At 40.8% G+C, this 21,887-nt stretch overlaps 4 protein-coding genes across 6 annotated transcripts in view; 1 reads left to right on the top strand and 3 right to left on the bottom strand.

Moving 5' to 3' along the window:
- Nucleotides 1–153: 153 nt before the first annotated feature.
- LOC122875125 (zona pellucida sperm-binding protein 4-like) lies at nt 154–3,453 on the bottom strand. The gene is made up of 8 exons (XM_044193940.1): nt 2,596–3,453; nt 2,156–2,340; nt 1,943–2,040; nt 1,243–1,403; nt 973–1,165; nt 644–791; nt 487–562; nt 154–406 (listed from the first exon to the last, which is right to left on the bottom strand). The coding sequence occupies exons 1-8, from the start codon at nt 3,404–3,406 to the stop codon at nt 315–317; spliced, it is 1,764 nt and encodes a 587-aa protein (XP_044049875.1). The 5' UTR covers nt 3,407–3,453; the 3' UTR covers nt 154–314.
- A 2,800-nt stretch (nt 3,454–6,253) lies between these two features.
- On the bottom strand, nt 6,254–11,761 carry LOC122875123 (titin-like). 2 transcript variants are annotated; one of them, XM_044193937.1, is made up of 9 exons: nt 8,937–11,760; nt 8,540–8,819; nt 8,101–8,285; nt 7,925–8,022; nt 7,223–7,383; nt 6,953–7,145; nt 6,646–6,793; nt 6,489–6,564; nt 6,254–6,408 (listed from the first exon to the last, which is right to left on the bottom strand). In XM_044193937.1, exons 1-9 carry the CDS (start codon nt 11,667–11,669, stop codon nt 6,317–6,319), a joined length of 3,966 nt encoding a protein of 1,321 aa, XP_044049872.1. In that variant the 5' UTR covers nt 11,670–11,760; the 3' UTR covers nt 6,254–6,316. The 2 variants fall into 2 exon arrangements, with proteins under 2 accessions (XP_044049872.1, XP_044049871.1); XM_044193936.1 differs by having other exon boundaries at nt 8,540–11,761.
- A 2,780-nt stretch (nt 11,762–14,541) lies between these two features.
- On the bottom strand, nt 14,542–17,610 carry LOC122875126 (zona pellucida sperm-binding protein 4-like). The gene is made up of 8 exons (XM_044193941.1): nt 16,780–17,610; nt 16,346–16,530; nt 16,133–16,230; nt 15,533–15,693; nt 15,263–15,455; nt 14,934–15,081; nt 14,777–14,852; nt 14,542–14,696 (listed from the first exon to the last, which is right to left on the bottom strand). The coding sequence occupies exons 1-8, from the start codon at nt 17,564–17,566 to the stop codon at nt 14,605–14,607; spliced, it is 1,740 nt and encodes a 579-aa protein (XP_044049876.1). The 5' UTR covers nt 17,567–17,610; the 3' UTR covers nt 14,542–14,604.
- Nucleotides 17,611–20,085: 2,475 nt separating this feature from the next.
- The window catches only part of LOC122875124 (putative cation exchanger C521.04c), a 15,085-nt gene continuing 13,283 nt past the window's right edge, over nt 20,086–21,887 (top strand). The window contains exon 1 of one of the 2 annotated variants that reach the window (XM_044193939.1): nt 20,086–20,270. In XM_044193939.1, the coding sequence (XP_044049874.1) occupies nt 20,201–20,270 (70 nt within the window). In that variant the 5' untranslated portion in view covers nt 20,086–20,200. The remainder of the gene's footprint in view (nt 20,271–21,887) is intronic. The other variant, XM_044193938.1, reaches the window with a different exon arrangement.

Raw genomic sequence — 21,887 nt, 5'->3', positions numbered from 1 at the left:
TTACATTTAACATCAAAAATAAGGATGTGGCCCGTTTACAACCCCTCACAAGATAAAGCTTTATCCCAAAATGTTTGGATTTCGTTAATATACTCTAAGTCTGGTCAATAATGGGTATGTCAGCTGACGAAGGTGACACAGATACAGCACTAGTAAGATGACATGAATTTTATGAGATCGGTTTTATATTTCTAAAGACTTAATTCTGCGATCACATCAAGACAATGGAATAGCTACCATTTATCATTTACAGTAAACATTTCTAGAAAAGTTTATTGTATTTTGCCAAATTGTTGAGCTCGACGCTGTGCTGTTTACTGCTCAGGGGCGCCCATGATCACTGGTCCAACAGACACCACAACCTTTGGCTCATCCGTCTTCTGGTCCGCAGCCTTGACATCTCTCTCTACAGACAGACATACAAACATGGTCAGATTTAATTGCATATTGCCCCTGAATTATACAGATTATAAATTCATCTCTTACTTTTTCTGAAGCATGATGGTTCACAGGAGCGGCCCAGTGCAGCAGAGCAAACAGCTGTACTGCAGTGAATGTACACCTGAAGATGGAAAACAGTGTTGGCTGAGCAATACAAAATATTATGTTGCAGCAGTTTCTCATCAGTGGATATATTTATTACCTGTTCCTTCAGGGGTTCCATTGATTTGGGGTCCACGAAGGTAAACATTTTGAAAATGAAACGCCTGTAGTGACTTGGGAAGTCCACACCAGAGAAGGGACCGACTGGAACCAGTGAGGACAAGTAGCGATCATCCCTGTATGGACACCTGGATGAAAAGAAAATGACATCAAGGCAACGACAATGAAATTAAATCGAATAAAGAAGTCAATGTTTTCATAGCATTCATTTCCCTATTCCTAGTGAGCAGATTTGACAGAAGTGTAACCTCTGCCAAAAATTGAACATGTTGTCATAAACAGGACAGTGTAAATTGGTGCTTTAGTTACCCGTCTATCAGAATGTCCCACTGGGGCAGACTGTGAGGGTTGGGGCTTGTGGTTGTCCAACAGCGACCAAGAGTCAGGATAAGGTTGGGATCTGTCTTTTCAATGAGTTGAACCTGCACGTACACAGGGTCCCTCAGTACTTTGGTCACAGGATAGTCTGCCTCCGTATAGAAAGAGCTGTAGGCCACATCCACTGTGAGAGCAGAGATACCTGTCAGTATAACAGCCAACATTATGAAATGACCTACAAACAGGCTGACACACACTTACCTTCATTACAACCCTTTGTATTGCATTGTCCATTAGCCAACTTCAGTTGTACTCTGATGGGCCCCAAAGCAGCAACAGGTAGTGGAGGATCTTGTAATGGTAACACTTCTACAACCAGAGTTTCAACAGAAGTGCCGATGTACCTACACTGGAAGAGCAATCTGAAAAAGAGAACTGGCATTATGTTTTTTTGTTTATTAGTGCAATGGGACATGGTACAAAAAGGCGACAAATTAGACAGACATAAGTGTAACAAAATATATAGACAATAACAAAAAACAGTAAGCCATAACAGAGGTTATGATTTGAATTTGGTACATGTTTTTTGTTAGTTAGTTAGTGGGAGAACTTCATATAGACATTTAGTATTTGTATGTTGTTGTGTGCATGTATGAAAGTGTGTTGTGTAAGTGTGTCATGTATTCATATGTGTAAATTTGACCAGAGGAAAAAGAAAAGAAAAGAAAATACATACTGTAAATATGTGCACATACATGCACATATGTATATTATATAATAATACTAATAATAGTAACAGCAACTTGGGTTTTGCAGGAGTTCAGTGCAGCTGGGGGGGTCTAATCAGTCCCACCCTTACTTTTTTCCCCTTACATCCCCTTGCATTTCTTGTACTTGCATTATGTTTCTTGATCAGAGCCTCTATTTTAACACTGTAACACAAAAGAAAATGATCACCTACTCATACTGGCTGTCCCTGGTAATAGCTCCAAGAGGCCCAACTCCCACTTCATATGAGGAGGACATCCTGTTCTGATATATTATAACACCAGGCTCCTCCTATAAAAAGCAAGAAAAACAGTGGCATTGTGGGGTAAAAATATGCATAGGGGCCTGTAGGCCCTATTTAAGGTTGTTTTCATTTGTTGAAAATTAGAGAAATTCAAGGTCTTACCATAACAACGGAGCTGCAGGCAGTAACAGGAAACTGGTAGATGGCAAATTCTGAATTAGAGTCAACATGTGTACAGCTTTGACCTTGTCCCAACAGTGAGATTGAGTCGAGGTCAATGTTGGGCAGAGTGGCATCTCTGGCCACTACTACAATGAACTGGGCATCCTTGGTGCACTGGACAGTCACTGGTGGCACAAAATGGGCATTGATGGGTTAAAAGATTAGATATTATAGACCAAATGTAAAAAAAAAAAAAAAAACATTAAGATGAAGAACACCTTTATTACCAAATTAACAGAAGATTATTCTTTGAGTATAATCATGCTTTAACTTTTTGCATCCTCCATTGCCGTTCACAGTACACTATTTAACCAGTCAGTATAAGGCAACCAGAAAAAAAGTTGTCTTTGAAAAGAATGATGGTAGTTTTAAAAACTAACCTGCCTTTCCAAAGTAGCAGCCTCGGCCATCAAAGCAGCAGTTTAAAGCATCACATCCAGCAGCAGAGACATCAGCCCCACCACATGGGATTCTTACGTTTACTGCCACCTCACAACTCTGGACAGGAGATTGCGTTGCCGCACTTGGCTTGTAAACGGAAGGTGTCTGTGGCACTGCAGGGGACTTTGGTTGCTGAGGTTGAGGAACCTGCTGGTCCTGATCGTACTGAGGAAACTTTGGTGGTAGATGAGGTGGAAGGACCGGTGGCACTTGAGGATACTGAGGATACTGAGGAACCTTTGGTGGTAGATGAGGTGGAAGGACCGGTGGCACTTGAGGATACTGAGGATACTGAGGAACCTTCGGCGGAAGAGCAGGTGGAAGGACCGGTGGCACTTGAGGATACTGAGGATACTGAGGAACCTTCGGTGGTAGAGCAGGTGGAAGGACCGGTGGTACTTGAGGATACTGAGGAACCTTCGGCGGTAGAGCAGGTGGAAGGACCGGTGGCACTTGAGGATACTGAGGATACTGAGGATACTGAGGATACTGAGGAACCTTCGGCGGTAGAGCAGGTGGAAGGACCGGTGGCACTTGAGGATACTGAGGATACTGAGGAACCTTCGGCGGTAGAACAGGTGGAAGGACCTGTGGTACTTGAGGATACTGAGGAACCTTCGGCGGTAGAACAGGTGGAAGGACCGGTGGCACTTGAGGATACTGAGGAGCCTGAGCTTCTACCTCAGTACCAACTAAGCACCCGAGCAGTGCTAGTGCCAATAAAGAGGTGACACTCCAGCACTTTGCCATGGTTTAACAGCAGTTTGACCTGGACAGTCCCCAAGTGTACCACTTGCTGCCACATTTATATGTGACTAGTTTTAACAACCCCACCTCTGAGGCCAAATCACCACCAATCACAGTTTCCTATCTTTCCAATAGCCACTTAAAAGCTTCAGGGGTGTATTATGTAATGTTTTTTTTTTTTTTTTACATTATTCAAGTTCACAAGATCAGTTGTATGGGTGAGACAAGAAGATGAAACACGTGTGTCCTATCAGATCAGGTCACTGGGTTGGATGACAGTCTGACATTAAAGTTTTTATTGACAAGTCCAACATTTGGGTCACAAAAACCTTTATCAAAGGTATTTGTGGCCTCAAGCTTTATTTGTCACTTAATGTTTATTTTACTAGTGCACAGTGGCGAACATACTGATCTTTTCTCTGGATCTGTAACAAAGTTTGCCTTAATATGCACTTCAGCCCAAACTAGGTCTGTCTATATGTTTGCTTTGTTGCTGTGTAGTCCATTATGAACATATTCACTCATACTACCATTATTTAAACACAACCATGTTACAGTTTCCTAAACAGAGAGCTTTAAATCCACTGCTAGACAAACGTGCTGCAACGTTTCATGTCAGCATAGAAACGTCTTTAAGCCTAGGAAGACTTCTAGATATGACTCTATACAGTATTGCATAATTATTGTAGCTAGGGAGGTAACAGATGAACAACGTAAAGGTCTTTTATTGTACAGTTGTAATAACTGTCAATTGTACAATGAAATGGCGTCACTATCACCAGTCTTTATTGTTTAAAATCTGAACATCTCACTGTGTGGTACTGATTCATGGAATGATATTTGTGTCAGTTCTGAGTGCATGATTGGACATTTTGAGCACAGAAAAAGATTTTTTCAAGCACATACATTCTATTTTGTAAACAAATTATTATACTACGAATAATTTAATGTGTGCAAACAAAAATCTATTCTGTGCCCAATAAGTTTGCTATTTTCCACATAAGTGCAAAATAATAAACCTCTCATAAAATATCAGTGATGACACGTGTTGAAGAAAATTTGAATTCCTGTAGGGAGCTCTTAAACTGCTGATTAAAACAATCAGTGGAATAGCATTTAAATCATAAATTAAATCATAGTGTTACAGTATTGAACCATTTTCTGGGACCATTTTGTAAACCTCTTTAGCATTACAGCTAATCAGATCCATGATATTAAAGAGAACATCCACTCTAAAATAAAATTCACCTTATTTCTACATAGTTACACAGCTCAGTTTGAACTTGTGACTTTAAACAGTTCTCTTTCGACAGATTGTTGTGGTGATCATGTTATGTCAAAACAAATCCTGGAACTTCTCCACAGAAAGTCAATAAAGGAAGAAATTCTAATATCCTTCCTTCACAGCCCTACACAGGATGAGAAGTAGGAACTAGAGGTAAAAATAGGTGCATTTGCTCAAGTATTGCTCTGTATTTATACTTTAAGTATTTCTATTTTGTGCTACTACAGTATACCTCTACACAACAACCTTTTTGACAGAAATATTGTACTATTTATTCCTCTATATGTACCTGACAGCTGTAGTCACTAGTTACTTCACAGATTAATATTTACATACACAATATACTGTGTGATAAGCTAAGAAATATGATGATTTTTTGTAGATTAAATTACCCACAAGCATACACATTAATGTACTGATAATTGAACACACAAAGGAGGCCTTCTTTATAATGAGTACTTTTACTTTTGACAATTTTAACTGCATTTTGCTGCTCTATACTCTGTAGTTTTATCAGTTAAACGACTTTAACTTGTAATTGCATAGTGGTACTACTGTATTACTTTATCTTACTGTATATAAAGGGTCTTCCACCACTGTACAAGATAAATTTGATCTATTAACAATGTTTTGATTTTGCCAATATGATACTTTATATTGCTGGTCTACACTTGACATGTTTACTGACAAATACTGTACATACACCCTCGTGAGATGGCATGAATTTTGAGTGAAAATATTCAATTTTAAGGACTTAATTCTCATGCCATGACAGTTGTGTCCAATAGAACACAATATAACTCATTTGCAGTTTTCGACAAAAAGTTTATTTTGAATTGTTTTATTTATATATTTTATTATTTTGGAAACATCATTATAAACAAAGTTCAGTATTAATACCAACAGTCCATATTTATTAGAATGTCACTGAGTCCAGAAAAATGGATCGAAAAGTCATACATTACAGTTTTAACCCATCTGTTGTATCTCCTGTGGGTTTAAATAACTGCTTATTAACCCTTTCAAGCAATGTTTTCAAACACATTTTCTTGCAACTTGGAATTGCCCTGATTTACCAATAATAAGGTACTCCTGTGCAGTCCAATCCAATGCTATATTTGTGAAGCTTAAAATGCATTTTGAATTACATTTTTTGTTGAGAGTGTGTCAGACAGGAGTTGATTTAACTATATGGTTATTATTGATGCTGTAGTTGTGGTATTGTGCTGAATTGAATTATACTTAGAGATGTATCTAATATTCTGTTCGCCTCCTTTATGTAAATGAGTGCTGACAAAACAATAGAAACACTTTTAATACAATGCAATCCAATAAAACTTCACCACTAAATACATCCTCAAACATTACCAGTTAAGTCAACACCTTGCTGACAAAGTGTCAACAAAATTGCATTGTTTTGTAAAGCTGTGTTTTATGAGATGAGCTTTTATAGCACATCATAGCTTTTGTATATAGTTTTATTGAATGCAAACTTACAATATTTTGGAGATCTTCCTGCAGCATACCACTCTTTTTCATTTCATAATACTAATAACAGAACCATGTTAATGTTCCAAATATTTTATTAAATGTTCATAGCCAAATTGTTGAGCTCGACGCTGTGCTGTTTACTGCTCAGGGGCGCCCATGATCACTGGTCCAACAGACACCACAACCTTTGGCTCATCCGTCTTCTGGTCCGCAGCCTTGACATCTCTCTCTACAGACAGACATACAAACATGGTCAGATTTAATTGCATATTGCCCCTGAATTGTACAGATTATAAATTCATCTCTTACTTTTTCGGAAGCATGATGGTTCACAGGAGCGGCCCAGTGCAGCAGAGCAAACAGCTGTACTGCAGTGAATGTACACCTGAAGATGGAAAACAGTGTTGGCTGAGCAATACAAAATATTATGTTGCAGCAGTTTCTCATCAGTGGATATATTTATTACCTGTTCCTTCAGGGGTCCCATTGATTTGGGGTCCACGAAGGTAAACATTTTGAAAATGAAACGCCTGTAGTGACTTGGGAAGTCCACACCAGAGAAGGGACCGACTGGAACCAGTGAGGACAAGTAGCGATCATCCCTGTATGGACACCTGGACGAAAAGAAAATGACATCAAGGCAACGATAATGTAATTAAATCGAATAAAGAAGTCAATGTTTTCATAGCATTCATTTCCCTATTCCTAGTGAGCAGCACAAAAATTGAACATGTTGTCATAAACAGGACAGTGTAAATTGGTGCTTTAGTTACCCGTCTATCAGAATGTCCCACTGGGGCAGACTGTGAGGGTTGGGGCTTGTGGTTGTCCAACAGCGACCAAGAGTCAAGATAAGGTTGGGATCTGTCTTTTCAATGAGTTGAACCTGCACGTACACAGGGTCCCTCAGTACTTTGGTCACAGGATAGTCTGCCTCCGTATAGAAAGAGCTGTAGGCCACATCCACTGTGAGAGCAGAGATACCTGTCAGTATAACAGCCAACATTATGAAATGACCTACAAACAGGCTGACACACACTTACCTTCATTACAACCCTTTGTATTGCATTGTCCATTAGCCAACTTCAGTTGTACTCTGATGGGCCCCAAAGCAGCAACAGGTAGTGGAGGATCTTGTAATGGTAACACTTCTACAACCAGAGTTTCAACAGAAGTGCCGATGTACCTACACTGGAAGAGCAATCTGAAAAAGAGAACTGGCATTATGTTTTTTTGTTTATTAGTGCAATGGGACATGGTACAAAAAGGCGACAAATTAGACAGACATAAGTGTAACAAAATATATAGACAATAACAAAAAACAGTAAGCCATAACAGAGGTTATGATTTGAATTTGCTACATGTTTTTTGTTAGTTAGTTAGTGGGAGAACTTCATATAGACATTTAGTATTTGTATGTTGTTGTGTGCATGTATGAAAGTGTGTTGTGTAAGTGTGTCATGTATTCATATATGTGTAAATTTGACCAGAGGAAAAAGAAAAGAAAAGAAAATACACACTGTATATATGTGCACATACATGCACATATGTATATTATATAATAATACTAATAATAGTAACAGCAACTTGGGTTTTGCAGGAGTTCAGTGCAGCTGGGGGGGTCTAATCAGTCCCACCCTTACTTTTTTCCCCTTACATCCCCTTGCATTTCTTGTACTTGCATTATGTTTCTTGATCAGAGCCTCTATTTTAACACTGTAACACAAAAGAAAATGATCACCTACTCATACTGGCTGTCCCTGGTAATAGCTCCAAGAGGCCCAACTCCTACTTCATATGAGGAGGTCATCCTGTTCTGATATATTATAACACCATGCTCCTCCTATAAAAAGCAAGAAAAACAATGGCATTATGGGGTAAAATTTCATTTGTTGAAAAGTAGAGAAATTCAAGGTCTTACCATAACAACGGAGCCACAGGCAGTAACAGGGAACTGATAGATGGCAAATTCTGAATTAGAGTCAACATGTGTACAGCTTTGACCTTGTCCCAACAGTGAGATTGAGTTGAGGTCAGTGTTGGGCAGAGTGGCATCTCTGGCCACTACTACAATAAATTGGGCATCCTTGGTGCACTGGACAGTCACTGGTGGCACAAAATGGGCATTGATGGGTAAAAAGATTAGATATTATTGACCAAATGCAAAAAAAACAAAAAAACATTAAGATGAAGAACACCTTTATTACCAAATTAACAGAAGATTATTCTTTAAGTATAATCATGCTTTAACTTTTTGCATCCTCCATTGCTGTTCACAGTACATTATTTAACCAGTCAGTATAAGGCAACCAGAAAAAAAGTTGTCTTTGAAAAGAATGATGGTAGTTTTAAAAACTAACCTGCTTTTCCAAAGTAGCAGCTTCGGCTCTCAAAGCAGCAGTTTAAGGCAGAACATTGAGCAGCAGAGACACCAGCAGGACCACATGGGATTCTTACGTTTTCTGCCACCTCACAACTCTGGACAAGAGATTGCGTTGCCGTACTTGGCTTGTAAATGGAAGGTGTCTGTGGCACTGCAGGGGACTGCGGTTGCTGTGGTTGAGGGACCTGAGGATACTGAGGAACCTTTGGCGGTGGCGGAGGTGGAAGGACCTGTGGCGCTTGAGGATACTGAGGAGCCTTTGGCGGTGGAGGGGGCGGATGGACCTGTGGCGCTTGAGGATACTGAGGAAACTTTGGCGGTGGAGAAGGTGAAAGGACCTGTGGCGCTTGAGGATACTGAGGATACTGAGGAACCTTTGGCGGTGGAGGAGGTGGAAGGACCTGTGGCGCTTGAGGATACTGAGGAACCTTTGGCGGTGGAGGAGGTGGAAGGACCTGTGGCGCTTGAGGATACTGAGGAGTCTTTGGCGGTGGAGGAGGTGGAAGGACCTGTGGCGCTTGAGGATACTGAGGATAGTGAGGAGCCTTTAGTGGTGGAGGGGGTGGAAGAACCTGCGGCGCTTGAGGATACTGAGGAGCCTTTGGTGGTGGAGGAGGTGGAAGAACCTGCGGTGCTTGAGGATACTGAGGAGCCTTTGGCGGTGGAGGAGGTGGAAGGACCTGTGGCGCTTGAGGATACTGAGGATACTGAGGAGTCTTTGGCGGTGGAGGAGGTGGAAGGACCTGTGGCGCTTGAGGATACTGAGGATACTCAGGAACCTTTGGCGGTGGAGGAGGTGGAAGGACCTGTGGCGCTTGAGGATACTGAGGATACTGAGGAGTCTTTGGTGGTGGAGGAGGTGGAAGGACCTGTGGCGCTTGAGGATACTGAGGATACTCAGGAACCTTTGGCGGTGGAGGAGGTGGAAGGACCTGTAGCACTTGAGGATACTGAGGATAGTGAGGAGCCTTTAGTGGTGGAGGAGGTGGAAGAACCTGCGGTGCTTGAGGATACTGAGGAGCCTTCGGCGGTAGAGGAGTTGGAAGGATCTGTGGCACTTTAGGATACTGAGGATACTGAGGAGCCTTTGGTGGTGGAGGAGGTGGAAGGACCTGTGGCACTTGAGGATACTGTGGAAACGTTGGCGGTGGAGGAGGTGGAAGGACCTGTGGTGCTTGAGGATACTGAGGAGACTTTGGTGGTGGAGGAGGTGGAAGGACCTGTGGTGCTTGAGGATACTGAGGATAGTGAGGAGCCTTTGGTGGTGGTGGTGGTGGGACCTGTGGCACTTGAGGATACTGAGGAAACTTTGGTGGTGGAGGAGATGGAAGGACCTGTGGTGCTTGAGGATATTGAGGAGACTTTGGCGGTGGAGGACGTGGAAGGACCTGTGGCGCTTGAGGATACTGAGGAGCCTTTGGCGGTGGGGGAGGTGGCAGGACCTGTGGCGCTTGAGGATACTGAGGAAACTTTGGCGGTGGTGGAGGTGGAAGGACCTGTGGCACTTGAGGATCCTGAGGAGCCTTTGGCGGTGGAGGAGGTGGCAGGACCTGTGGTGCTTGAGGATACTGAGGAAACTTTGGCGGTGGAGGAGGTGGAAGGACCTGTGGCGCTTGAGGATACTGAGGAGCCTTTGGTGGTAGAAGGACCTGTGGCGCTTGAGGATACTGAGGAGCCTTTGGCGGTGGAGGAGGTGGAAAGACCTGTGGCGCTTGAGGATACTGAGGAGCCTTTGGCGGTGGAAGGACCTGTGGCGTTTGAAGATACTGAGGAGCCTTTGGTGGTAGAAGGACCTGTGGCGCTTGAGGATACTGAGGAGCCTTTGGCGGTGGAGGAGGTGGAAGGACCTGTGGCACTTGAGGATACTGAGGAGCCTTTGGCGGTGGAAGGACCTGTGGCTCTTCAGGATACTGAGGATACTTAGGAGCCTTGGGCGGTGGAGGAGGTGGAAGTACCTGTGGTGCTTGTGGATACTGAGGAGCCTTTGGCGGTGGAGGAGGTGGAAGGACCTGTGGCGCTTGAGGATACTGAGGAAACGTTGGAGGTGGAGGAGGTGGAAGGACCTGTGGCGCTTGAGGATGCTGAGGAGCCTTTGGTGGTCGAAGGACCTGTGGCACTTTAGGATACTGAGGATACTGAGGAGCCTTGGGCGGTGGAGGAGGTGGAAGTTCCTGTGGTGCTTGCGGATACTGAGGAGCCTTTGTTGGTGGAGGAGGTGGAAGGACCTTTGGCGCTTGAGGATACTGAGGAAACGTTGGCGGTGGAGGAGGTGGAAAGACCTGTGGCGCTTGAGGATAATGTGGAAACTTTGGCGGTGGAGGAGGTGGAAGGACCTGTGGAGCTTTAGGATACTGAGGAGCCGTTGGCGGTGGAGGAGGTGGAAGTACCTGTGGTGCTTGCGGATACTGAGGAGCCTTTGGTGGTGGAGGAGGTGGAAGGACCTGTGGCGCTTGAGGATACTGAGGGAACGTTGGTGGTGGAGGAGGCGGAAGGACCTGTGGCACTTGAGGATACTGAGGATACTTAGGAGACTTTGGTGGTAGAGGGGGTGGAAGGACCTGTGGCGCTTGAGGATTCTGAGAAGCCTTCGGCGGTGGAGGAGGTGGAAGTACCTGTGGTTCTTGCGGATACTGAGGAGCCTTTGGCGGTGGAGGAGGTGGAAGGACCTGTGGCGCTTGAGGATACTGAGGAAACGTTGGCGGTGGAGGAGGCGGAAGGACCTGTGGCGCTTGAGGATACTGAGGAGCCTTTGGCGGTCGAGGAGGTGGAAGGACCTGTGGCGCTTGAGGATTCTGAGGAAACGTTGGCGGTGGAGGAGGCAGAAGGACCTGTGGCGCTTGAGGATACTGAGGAACCTTTGGCGGTCGAGGAGGTGGAAGGACCTTTGGCGCTTGAGGATACTGAGGAACCTTTGGCGGTCGAGGAGGTGGAAGGACCTTTGACGCTTGAGGATCCTGAGGAGCCTTTGGTGGTGGAGGAAGTGGAAAGACCATTGCTGCTTGAGGATTCCAAGAATTCACTGAGTCCTGAGCTTCTACATCTTTACCAACTAAGCACCCGAGCAGTGCTAGTGCCAATAAAGAGGTGACACTCCAGCACATTGCCATGGTTTAACAGCAGTTTGATCTGGACAGTCCCCAAGTGTACCACTTATGTGTGCTGCCACATTTATATGTGGCAGCACACATATTTAAAACATATTTATATGTTTTAACAACCCCACCTCTGAGGCCAAATCACCACCAATCACAGTTTCCTATCTTTTCAATAGCCACTTAAAAGCTTCAGGGGTGTATTATGTAATGTTTTTTTTTTTACATTATTCAAGTTCACAAGATCAGTTGTATGGGTGGGACAAGGAGATGAAACACGTGTGTCCTATCAGATCAGGTCACTGGGTTGGATGACAGTCTGACATTAAAGTTTTTATTGACAAGTCCAACTTTTGGGTCACAAAAACCTTTATCAAAGGTATTTGTGGCCTCAAGCTTTATTTGTCACTTAATGTTTATTTTACTAGTGCACAGTGGCGAACATACTGATCTTTTCTCTGGATCTGTAACAAAGTTTGCCTTAATATGCACTTCAGCCCAAACTAGGTCTGTCTATATGTTTGCTTTGTTGCTGTGTAGTCCATTATGAACATATTCACTCATACTACCATTATTTAAACACAACCATGTTACAGTTTCCTAAACAGAGAGCTTTAAATCCACTGCTAGACAAACGTGCTGCAACGTTTCATGTCAGCATAGAAACGTCTTTAAGCCTAGGAAGACTTCTAGATATGACTCTATACAGTATTGCATAATTATTGTAGCTAGGGAGGTAACAAATGAACAACGTAAAGGTCTTTTATTGTACAGTTGTAATAACTGTCAATTGTACAATGTAATGGCGTCAATATCACCAGTTTTTATTGTTTAAAATCTGAACATCTCACTGTGTGGTACTGATTCATGGAATGATATTTGTGTCAGTTCTGAGTGCATGATTGGACATTTTGAGCACAGAAAAAGATTTTTTCAAGCACATACATTCTATTTTGTAAACAAATTATTATACTACGAATAATTTAATGTGTGCAAACAAAAATCTATTCTGTGCCCAATAAGTTTGCTATTTTCCACATAAGTGCAAAATAATAACCTCTCATAAAATATCAGTGATGACACGTGTTGAAGAAAATTTGAATTCCTGTAGGAGCTCTTAAACTGCTGATTAAAAGTCAGTGGAATAGCTTTTAAATCATGAATTAAATCATAGTGTTACAGTATTTGAACCATTTTCTGGGACCATTTTGTAAACCTCTTTAGCATTACAGCTAATCAGATCCATGATATTAAAGAGAACATCCACTCTAAAATAAAATTCACCTTATTTCTACATAGTTACACAGCTCAGTTTGAACTTGTGACTTTAAACAGTTCTCTTTCGACAGATTGTTGTGGTGATCATGTTATGTCAAAACAAATCCTGGAACTTCTCCACAGAAAGTCAATAAAGGAAGAAATTCTAATATCCTTCCTTCACAGCCCTACACAGGATGAGAAGTAGGAACTAGAGGTAAAAATAGGTGCATTTGCTCAAGTATTGCTCTGTATTTATACTTTAAGTATTTCTATTTTGTGCTACTACAGTATACCTCTACACAACAACCTTTTTGACAGAAATATTGTACTATTTATTCCTCTATATGTACCTGACAGCTGTAGTCACTAGTTACTTCACAGATTAATATTTACATACACAATATACTGTGTGATAAGCTAAGAAATATGATGATGTTTTGTAGATTAAATTACCCACAAGCATACACATTAATGTACTGATAATTGAACACACAAAGGAGGCCTTCTTTATAATGAGTACTTTTACTTTTGACAATTTTAACTGCATTTTGCTGCTCTATACTCTGTAGTTTTATCAGTTAAACGACTTTAACTTGTAATTGCAAAGTGGTACTACTGTATTACTTTATCTTACTGTATATAAAGGGTCTTCCACCACTGTACAAGATAAATTTGATCTATTAACAATGTTTTGATTTTGCCAATATGATACTTTATATTGCTGGTCTACACTTGACATGTTTACTGACAAATACTGTACATACACCCTCGTGAGATGGCATGAATTTTGAGTGAAAATATTCAATTTTAAGGACTTAATTCTCATGCCATGACAGTTGTGTCCAATAGAACACAATATAACTCATTTGCAGTTTTCGACAAAAAGTTTATTTTGAATTGTTTTATTTATATATTTTATTATTTTGGAAACATCATTATAAACAAAGTTCAGTATTAATACCAACAGTCCATATTTATTAGAATGTCACTGAGTCCAGAAAAATGGATCGAAAAGTCATACATTACAGTTTTAACCCATCTGTTGTATCTCCTGTGGGTTTAAATAACTGCTTATTAACCCTTTCAAGCAATGTTTTCAAACACATTTTCTTGCAACTTGGAATTGCCCTGATTTACCAATAATAAGGTACTCCTGTGCAGTCCAATCCAATGCTATATTTGTGAAGCTTAAAATGCATTTTGAATTACATTTTTTTGTTGAGAGTGTGTCAGACAGGAGTTGATTTAACTATATGGTTATTATTGATGCTGTAGTTGTGGTATTGTGCTGAATTGAATTATACTTAGAGATGTATCTAATATTCTGTTCGCCTCCTTTATGTAAATGAGTGCTGACAAAACAATAGAAACACTTTTAATACAATGCAATCCAATAAAACTTCACCACTAAATACATCCTCAAACATTACCAGTTAAGTCAACACCTTGCTGACAAAGTGTCAACAAAATTGCATTGTTTTGTAAAGCTGTGTTTTATGAGATGAGCTTTTATAGCACATCATAGCTTTTGTATATAGTTTTATTGAATGCAAACTTACAATATTTTGGAGATCTTCCTGCAGCATACCACTCTTTTTCATTTCATAATACTAATAACAGAACCATGTTAATGTTCCAAATATTTTATTAAATGTTCATAGCCAAATTGTTGAGCTCGACGCTGTGCTGTTTACTGCTCAGGGGCGCCCATGATCACTGGTCCAACAGACACCACAACCTTTGGCTCATCCGTCTTCTGGTCCGCAGCCTTGACATCTCTCTCTACAGACAGACATACAAACATGGTCAGATTTAATTGCATATTGCCCCTGAATTGTACAGATTATAAATTCATCTCTTACTTTTTCTGAAGCATGATGGTTCACAGGAGCGCCCCAGTGCAGCAGAGCAAACAGCTGTACTGCAGTGAATGTACACCTGAAGATGGAAAACAGTGTTGGCTGAGCAATACAAAATATTATGTTGCAGCAGTTTCTCATCAGTGGATATATTTATTACCTGTTCCTTCAGGGGTTCCATTGATTTGGGGTCCACGAAGGTAAACATTTTGAAAATGAAACGCCTGTAGTGACTTGGGAAGTCCACACCAGAGAAGGGACCGACTGGAACCAGTGAGGACAAGTAGCGATCATCCCTGTATGGACACCTGGATGAAAAGAAAATGACATCAAGGCAACGATAATGAAATTAAATCGAATAAAGAAGTCAATGTTTTCATAGCATTCATTTCCCTATTCCTAGTGAGCAGATCTGACAGAAGTGTAACCTCTGACAAAAATTTAACATGTTGTCATAAACAAGACAGTGTAAATTGGTGCTTTAGTTACCCGTCTATCAGAATGTCCCACTGGGGCAGACTGTGAGGGTTGGGGCTTGTGGTTGTCCAACAGCGACCAAGAGTCAAGATAAGGTTGGGATCTGTCTTTTCAATGAGTTGAACCTGCACGTACACAGGGTCCCTCAGTACTTTGGTCACAGGATAGTCTGCCTCCGTATAGAAAGAGCTGTAGGCCACATCCACTGTGAGAGCAGAGATACCTGTCAGTATAACAGCCAACATTATGAAATGACCTACAAACAGGCTGACACACACTTACCTTCATTACAACCCTTTGTATTGCATTGTCCATTAGCCAACTTCAGTTGTACTCTGATGGGCCCCAAAGCAGCAACAGGTAGTGGAGGATCTTGTAATGGTAACACTTCTACAACCAGAGTTTCAACAGAAGTGCCGATGTACCTACACTGGAAGAGCAATCTGAAAAAGAGAACTGGTATTATGTTTTTTGTTTATTAGTGCAATGGGACATGGTACAAAAAGGCGACAAATTAGACAGACATAAGTGTAACAAAATATATAGACAATAACAAAAAACAGTAAGCCATAACAGAGGTTATGATTTGAATTTGGTACATGTTTTCATATATGTGTAAGTTTGACCAGAGGAAAAAGAAAAGAAAAGAAAATACATACTGTATATATGTGCACATACATGCACATATGTATATTATATAATAATACTAATAATAGTAACAGCAGTTTCGGCATTGCAGGAGTTCAGTGCAGCTGGGGAGGTCTGATGAGTCCCACCCTTACTTTTTCCTTTACATTTAATTGCATTTCTTGTACTTGCATTATGTTTCTTGATCAGAGCCTCTATTTTAACACTGTAACACAAAAGAAAATGATCACCTACTCATACTGGCTGTCCCTGGTAATAGCTCCAAGAGGCCCAACTCCCACTTCATATGAGGAGGACATCCTGTTCTGATATATTATAACACCAGGCTCCTCCTATAAAAAGCAAGAAAAACAATGGCATTGTGGGGTAAAAATATGCATAGGGGCCTGTAGGCCCTATTTAAGGTTGTTTTCATTTGTTGAAAATTAGAGAAATTCAAGGTCTTACCATAACAACGGAGCTGCAGGCAGTAACAGGAAACTGGTAGATGGCAAATTCTGAATTAGAGTCAACATGTGTACAGCTTTGACCTTGTCCCAACAGTGAGATTGAGTCGAGGTCAATGTTGGGCAGAGTGGCATCTCTGGCCACTACTACAATGAACTGGGCATCCTTGGTGCACTGGACAGTCACTGGTGGCACAAAATGGGCATTGATGGGTTAAAAGATTAGATATTATAGACCAAAAAAAAAAAAAAAAACATTAAGATGAAGAACACCTTTATTACCAAATTAACAGAAGATTATTCTTTGAGTATAATCATGCTTTAACTTTTTGCATCCTCCATTGCCGTTCACAGTACATTATTTAACCAGTCAGTATAAGGCAACCAGAAAAAAAGTTGTCTTTGAAAAGAATGATGGTAGTTTTAAAAACTAACCTGCCTTTCCAAAGTAGCAGTCTCGGCCATCAAAGCAGCAATTTAAAGCATCACATCCAGCAGCAGAGACATCAGCAGCACCACATGGGATTCTTACGTTTACTGCCACCTCACAACTCTGGACAGGACGTGGCTTGTAAGTGGAAGGTGTCTGCGGCACTGCAGGGGACTGCGGTTGCTGTGGTTGAGGGACAGGAGGATACTGAGGAACCTTTGGTGGTGGAGGAGGTGGAAGGACCTGTGGCGCTTGAGGATACTGAGGAGTCTTTGGCGGTGGAGGAGGTGGAAGGACCTGTGGCGCTTGAGGATACTGAGGAGCCTTTGGCGGTGGAGGTGGTGGAAGGACCTTTGGCGCTTGAGGATACTGAGGAGCCTTTGGTGGTGGAGGAGGTGGAGGGACCGGTGGCACTTGAGGATACTGAGGAGCCTTTGGCGGTGGAGGAGGTGGAAGGACCTTTGGCGCTTGAGGATACTGAGGAGTCTTTGGCGGTGGAGGAGGTGGAAGGACCTGTGGCGCTTGAGGATACTGAGGAGTCTTTGGCGGTGGAGGAGGTGGAAGGACCTGTGGCGCTTGAGGATACTGAGGAACCTTCGGCGGTAGAGCAGGTGGAAGGACCGGTGGCACTTTAGGATACTGAGGATACTGAGGAACCTTCGGCGGTAGAGCAGGTGGAACGAACGGTGGCGCTTGAGGATACTGAGGAGCCTGAGCTTCTACCTCAGTACCAACTAAGCACCCGAGCAGTGCTAGTGCCAATAAAGAGGTGACACTCCAGCACTTTGCCATGGTTTAACAGCAGTTTGACCTGGACAGTCCCCAAGTGTACCACTTGCTGCCACATTTATATGTGACTAGTTTTAACAACCCCGCCTCTGAGGCCAAATCACCACCAATCACAGTTTCCTATCTTTCCAATAGCCACTTAAAAGCTTCAGGGGTGTATTATGTAATGTTTTTTTTACATTATTCAAGTTCACAAGATCAGTTGTATGGGTGGGACAAGGAGATGAAACACGTGTGTCCTATCAGATCAGGTCACTGGGTTGGATGACAGTCTGACATTAAAGTTTTTATTGACAAGTCCAACATTTGGGTCACAAAAACCTTTATCAAAGGTATTTGTGGCCTCAAGCTTTATTTGTCACTTAATGTTTATTTTACTAGTGCACAGTGGCGAACATACTGATCTTTTCTCTGGATCTGTAACAAAGTTTGCCTTAATATGCACTTCATCCCAAACAGTGTAATGGCGTCACTATCACCAGTCTTTATTGTTTAAAATCTGAACATCTCACTGTGTGGTACTGATTCATGGAATGATATTTGTGTCAGTTCTGAGTGCATGATTGGACATTTTGAGCACAGAAAAAGATTTTTTCAAGCACATACATTCTATTTTGTAAACAAATTATTATACTACGAATAATTTAATGTGTGCAAACAAAAATCTATTCTGTGCCCAATAAGTTTGCTATTTTCCACATAAGTGCAAAATAATAACCTCTCATAAAATATCAGTGATGACACGTGTTGAAGAAAATTTGAATTCCTGTAGGGAGCTCTTAAACTGCTGATTAAAAGTCAGTGGAATAGCTTTTAAATCATGAATTAAATCATAGTGTTACAGTATTGAACCATTTTCTGGGACCATTTTGTAAACCTCTTTAGCATTACAGCTAATCAGATCCATGATATTAAAGAGAACATCCACTCTAAAATAAAATTCACCTTATTTCTACATAGTTACACAGCTCAGTTTGAACTTGTGACTTTAAACACTTCTCTTTCGACAGATTGTTGTGGTGATCATGTTATGTCAAAACAAATCCTGGAACTTCTCCACAGAAAGTCAATAAAGGAAGAAATTCTAATATCCTTCCTTCACAGCCCTACACAGGATGAGAAGTAGGAACTAGAGGTAAAAATAGGTGCATTTGCTCAAGTATTGCTCTGTATTTATACTTTAAGTATTTCTATTTTGTGCTACTACAGTATACCTCTACACAACAACCCTTTTTGACAGAAATATTGTACTATTTATTCCTCTATATGTACCTGACAGCTGTAGTCACTAGTTACTTCACAGATTAATATTTACATACACAATATACTGTGTGATAAGCTAAGAAATATGATGATTTTTTGTAGATTAAATTACCCACAAGCATACACATTAATGTACTGATAATTGAACACACAAAGGAGGCCTTCTTTATAATGAGTACTTTTACTTTTGACAATTTTAACTGCATTTTGCTGCTCTATACTCTGTAGTTTTATCAGTTAAACGACTTTAACTTGTAATTGCAAAGTGGTACTACTGTATTACTTTAGCTTACTGTATATAGGGTCTTCCACCACTGTATTTTCTCCGGACCAAAAACTAAAATACAACCTTTCAAGAAGTACATAAGTAAATATTCTTTATTTTTCTTGCAAAATGTTTTGTTTCTGTTTTCTTAATTCATTTTGCACAAGGGTCTTTTTTTAAATGTATTTGTTATTTTATTGTTGTCTTTTCTGTTTTTTTAATGTGTTTTGAGAGTCAGTTAAAATAATATAATCAACAAATACATTATGATTTATTATTATGGATAAAGATAAGAGTTTATTGATCCCTTGGTGAAATTCACAAGCTACCCAGCAGTATATATAGTAAAAATAATAAGCCCACCTTTATCAGCTGCAACACACAAGTAATGTACATATTAATGCATCAGTAATTATAATTCAATGTTATAATATACATTATTCTGAAATGGGCTATTCTGCATAATGAGTTGGTACTTTAAGTATGTTTTGATGCTAATACTTTTGTACTTAAAGGGACAGTTCACCCCAAAATCGGAGATAGAAACTATCAGTAGAAAGAAAATAGTTCCTACATGAGACCGCTCACAACAAACCTCTGGATTATCTTGCCATATAGTCCCATTATATTCAAAACATGCAGACATCTCTACGGCCGATATCTCCAAAACTTGGCAACTCACACCAAAACAATCTAGATGGATCAATAGCACTACAGGTAAGAGGAAAAATATGTATTTTTGATTTTGGGGTGAACTGTCCCTTTAAGAGTTTGAATGCAGGAATTTTACTTGTAACAGAGAATTTCTATACTTTTGTATTGCTAATTTTACTTAAATAAAAGATTTGAGTACTTCTTCCACCTCTGAATAAAAATTTTTTACAGTACAGTAAGTTTACATTCGACTTTAGGGTGGGTTTTCCCTTTAAGGAGCTCAGCCATGGTGGACTACATTTCCCACAATTCCACGCGGTCTAATTCTCCGTGAATCATTGAGTCTGTGCGTCCTGTTCACAGGAGCTGAGCGTTTCAGTGTGCGCCACCGAGGAGATGAGCGGGTCAGACCAGCTGACATAAGACTTTATGGTGAGGTGTTTGTACCGGCGGACATGTCTGTGTCATCCACGCAGAACCCAGACACGACCAGCCGGAGGAGGAGGCCGGCTGAACGCACACAAGGTGAGCGGCTCAAGCTCATATTTAGCTTGTGGTAATAAAAAACAACAACTTTATTTGTAACGAGGCGACGGTGTCCTTAACAGCAGTCGTCATTAACGCTACATTCTCCATTTTAAATCTGTTAGCACACTGTGTTGTAGTATTCACTCTGATATCGTTATGTGAATAAAAGAGTTTAAGACGGGCAGCTCGGTATAGACAGGGCTGTTGCCGGACTGTCTCGTCGCATTGATTACGACTTAGTTGCCCCCAGTGTGTGTGTGTGTGTGTGTGTGTGTGTGTGTGTGTGCGCGTGCGTGCGTGCGTGCGCACGCGCCAGTACTTTCTGATTCTAAAGTTAAAAAAACTGCCAAATCTGTTAGAGTCTAATATAGGTAAGTTACCAAGTGTGAGTTCATGAATTATGTGCTGAAATCACTTTCATGTATGCCCGACTTAATCTAGGCAATAATAAAGTAGTGAGTAGTGAATTAAACTAATACTGCCAAACCCCCTCCGTCAGTGCACAATCCCTAACACTCGGTGGTTTCTTTTAAGTTTCAGGAAGCAAATACAAAAACAGAAAGGGGAAACAAAACAGGACTCTACCTAAAATGTGTGGAGACACTGTTTTGAAGTGTTTAAAAGGGGAAGTCACGATTATTGTGCTCGTTTGTCCCTTGATGCCAGCGGTGTGTCAGTATTTATTCATTCATCAAGGCTGTATCTTGTGAGAGGCAAACTCTTGGTGTGAGCGAATGAATGATGTTAGTAATATGACTCAGCCTTTCTGACTCTGTAAAGAAAGAACTGTAGGGCAGATATGGTGTGTAACTGACACGGACCAGCATCAAGTCAGTGCACGTGGACGTTGTTCTCAAGACAAAGACTTGTTTGATTAATTAATTATGGCAGTCTGTGATTCTTCATATGTCTTATTATCTCTCCCATAAATGCAGGAGTATGTGACATGACAACTATTTTAAGTCAGTTGTGGTCCAATATGCAACTTACACTAGTGTGGTGTGGAAAACGGACTTACATTTTCATAGATTATGGATTTGTCAATAAGGGAGAAGAAGTTGATGTAATTTTAAGAATTTTTAACCAGGTAATTTAACTTTTTGTGGAAAAAACAGATCAGACACAAATTATTATTTAAAGCACAATAGTTTTATATGTCTTAAAACATGTCTGGAGGAGATGTTTAGATGAAAACTCTTCAGAATTTTGGCACGCTGTAAATAAAACCTTAAAACTGCCCTAGTAAAATTAATACAATCAATTCAGCAGTTGACTGTATGATTGAGCAACACACTCAAAAGTCACAGGTTTAGGCACAATTTTGTCTGCTTATTAACATGTTAATAACATCCAAGAGTCATTGTCCATTCACTGCTATACCAAAACAATACATTAAATTAAATAATATTTATATTAGTTAAATAAAATTATTTTAATTACTTGACGATTAAGTAAAATATCATTCTATACTATGTCTACGACAACAAATAATGCGACTACCTGGCCCATGGACCAACAGTACAGTAACCTTATGATCTGTGTTCTCAGTAGTATCAGTACATACTGTCTTTGTACTTTTCATTAAAGGATTGTATTTCCTGTAATAATTTTATC

This window comes from Siniperca chuatsi, linkage group LG4 (genome assembly GCF_020085105.1).
Source record: "Siniperca chuatsi isolate FFG_IHB_CAS linkage group LG4, ASM2008510v1, whole genome shotgun sequence".
Taxonomy (NCBI): Eukaryota; Metazoa; Chordata; class Actinopteri; order Centrarchiformes; family Sinipercidae; genus Siniperca; species Siniperca chuatsi.
Note: the sequence above shows the minus strand (reverse complement) of the source record. Positions and strands in the feature narration are given on the sequence as shown.

Bases quoted from the DNA above. Each gene is read 5' to 3' on its own strand.
- LOC122875126 (XM_044193941.1), bottom strand. From the start codon at position 17,566: ATGGCAAAGTGCTGGAGTGTCACCTCTTTATTGGCACTAGCACTGCTC. The intron at 16,531-16,779 runs GTTAGTTTTTAA...TTGTGCCACCAG, and splicing joins CTGCTACTTTGGAAAGGCAG to TGACTGTCCAGTGCACCAAG. The intron at 14,697-14,776 runs GTAAGAGATGAA...GTCTGTCTGTAG, and splicing joins ACCATCATGCTTCAGAAAAA to AGAGAGATGTCAAGGCTGCG.
- LOC122875125 (XM_044193940.1), bottom strand. From the start codon at position 3,406: ATGGCAAAGTGCTGGAGTGTCACCTCTTTATTGGCACTAGCACTGCTC. The intron at 2,341-2,595 runs GTTAGTTTTTAA...TTGTGCCACCAG, and splicing joins CTGCTACTTTGGAAAGGCAG to TGACTGTCCAGTGCACCAAG. The intron at 407-486 runs GTAAGAGATGAA...GTCTGTCTGTAG, and splicing joins ACCATCATGCTTCAGAAAAA to AGAGAGATGTCAAGGCTGCG.
- LOC122875123 (XM_044193936.1), bottom strand. From the start codon at position 11,669: ATGGCAATGTGCTGGAGTGTCACCTCTTTATTGGCACTAGCACTGCTC. The intron at 7,384-7,924 runs GTAGGTGATCAT...TCTCTTTTTCAG, and splicing joins ACCAGGGACAGCCAGTATGA to ATTGCTCTTCCAGTGTAGGT. The intron at 6,409-6,488 runs GTAAGAGATGAA...GTCTGTCTGTAG, and splicing joins ACCATCATGCTTCCGAAAAA to AGAGAGATGTCAAGGCTGCG.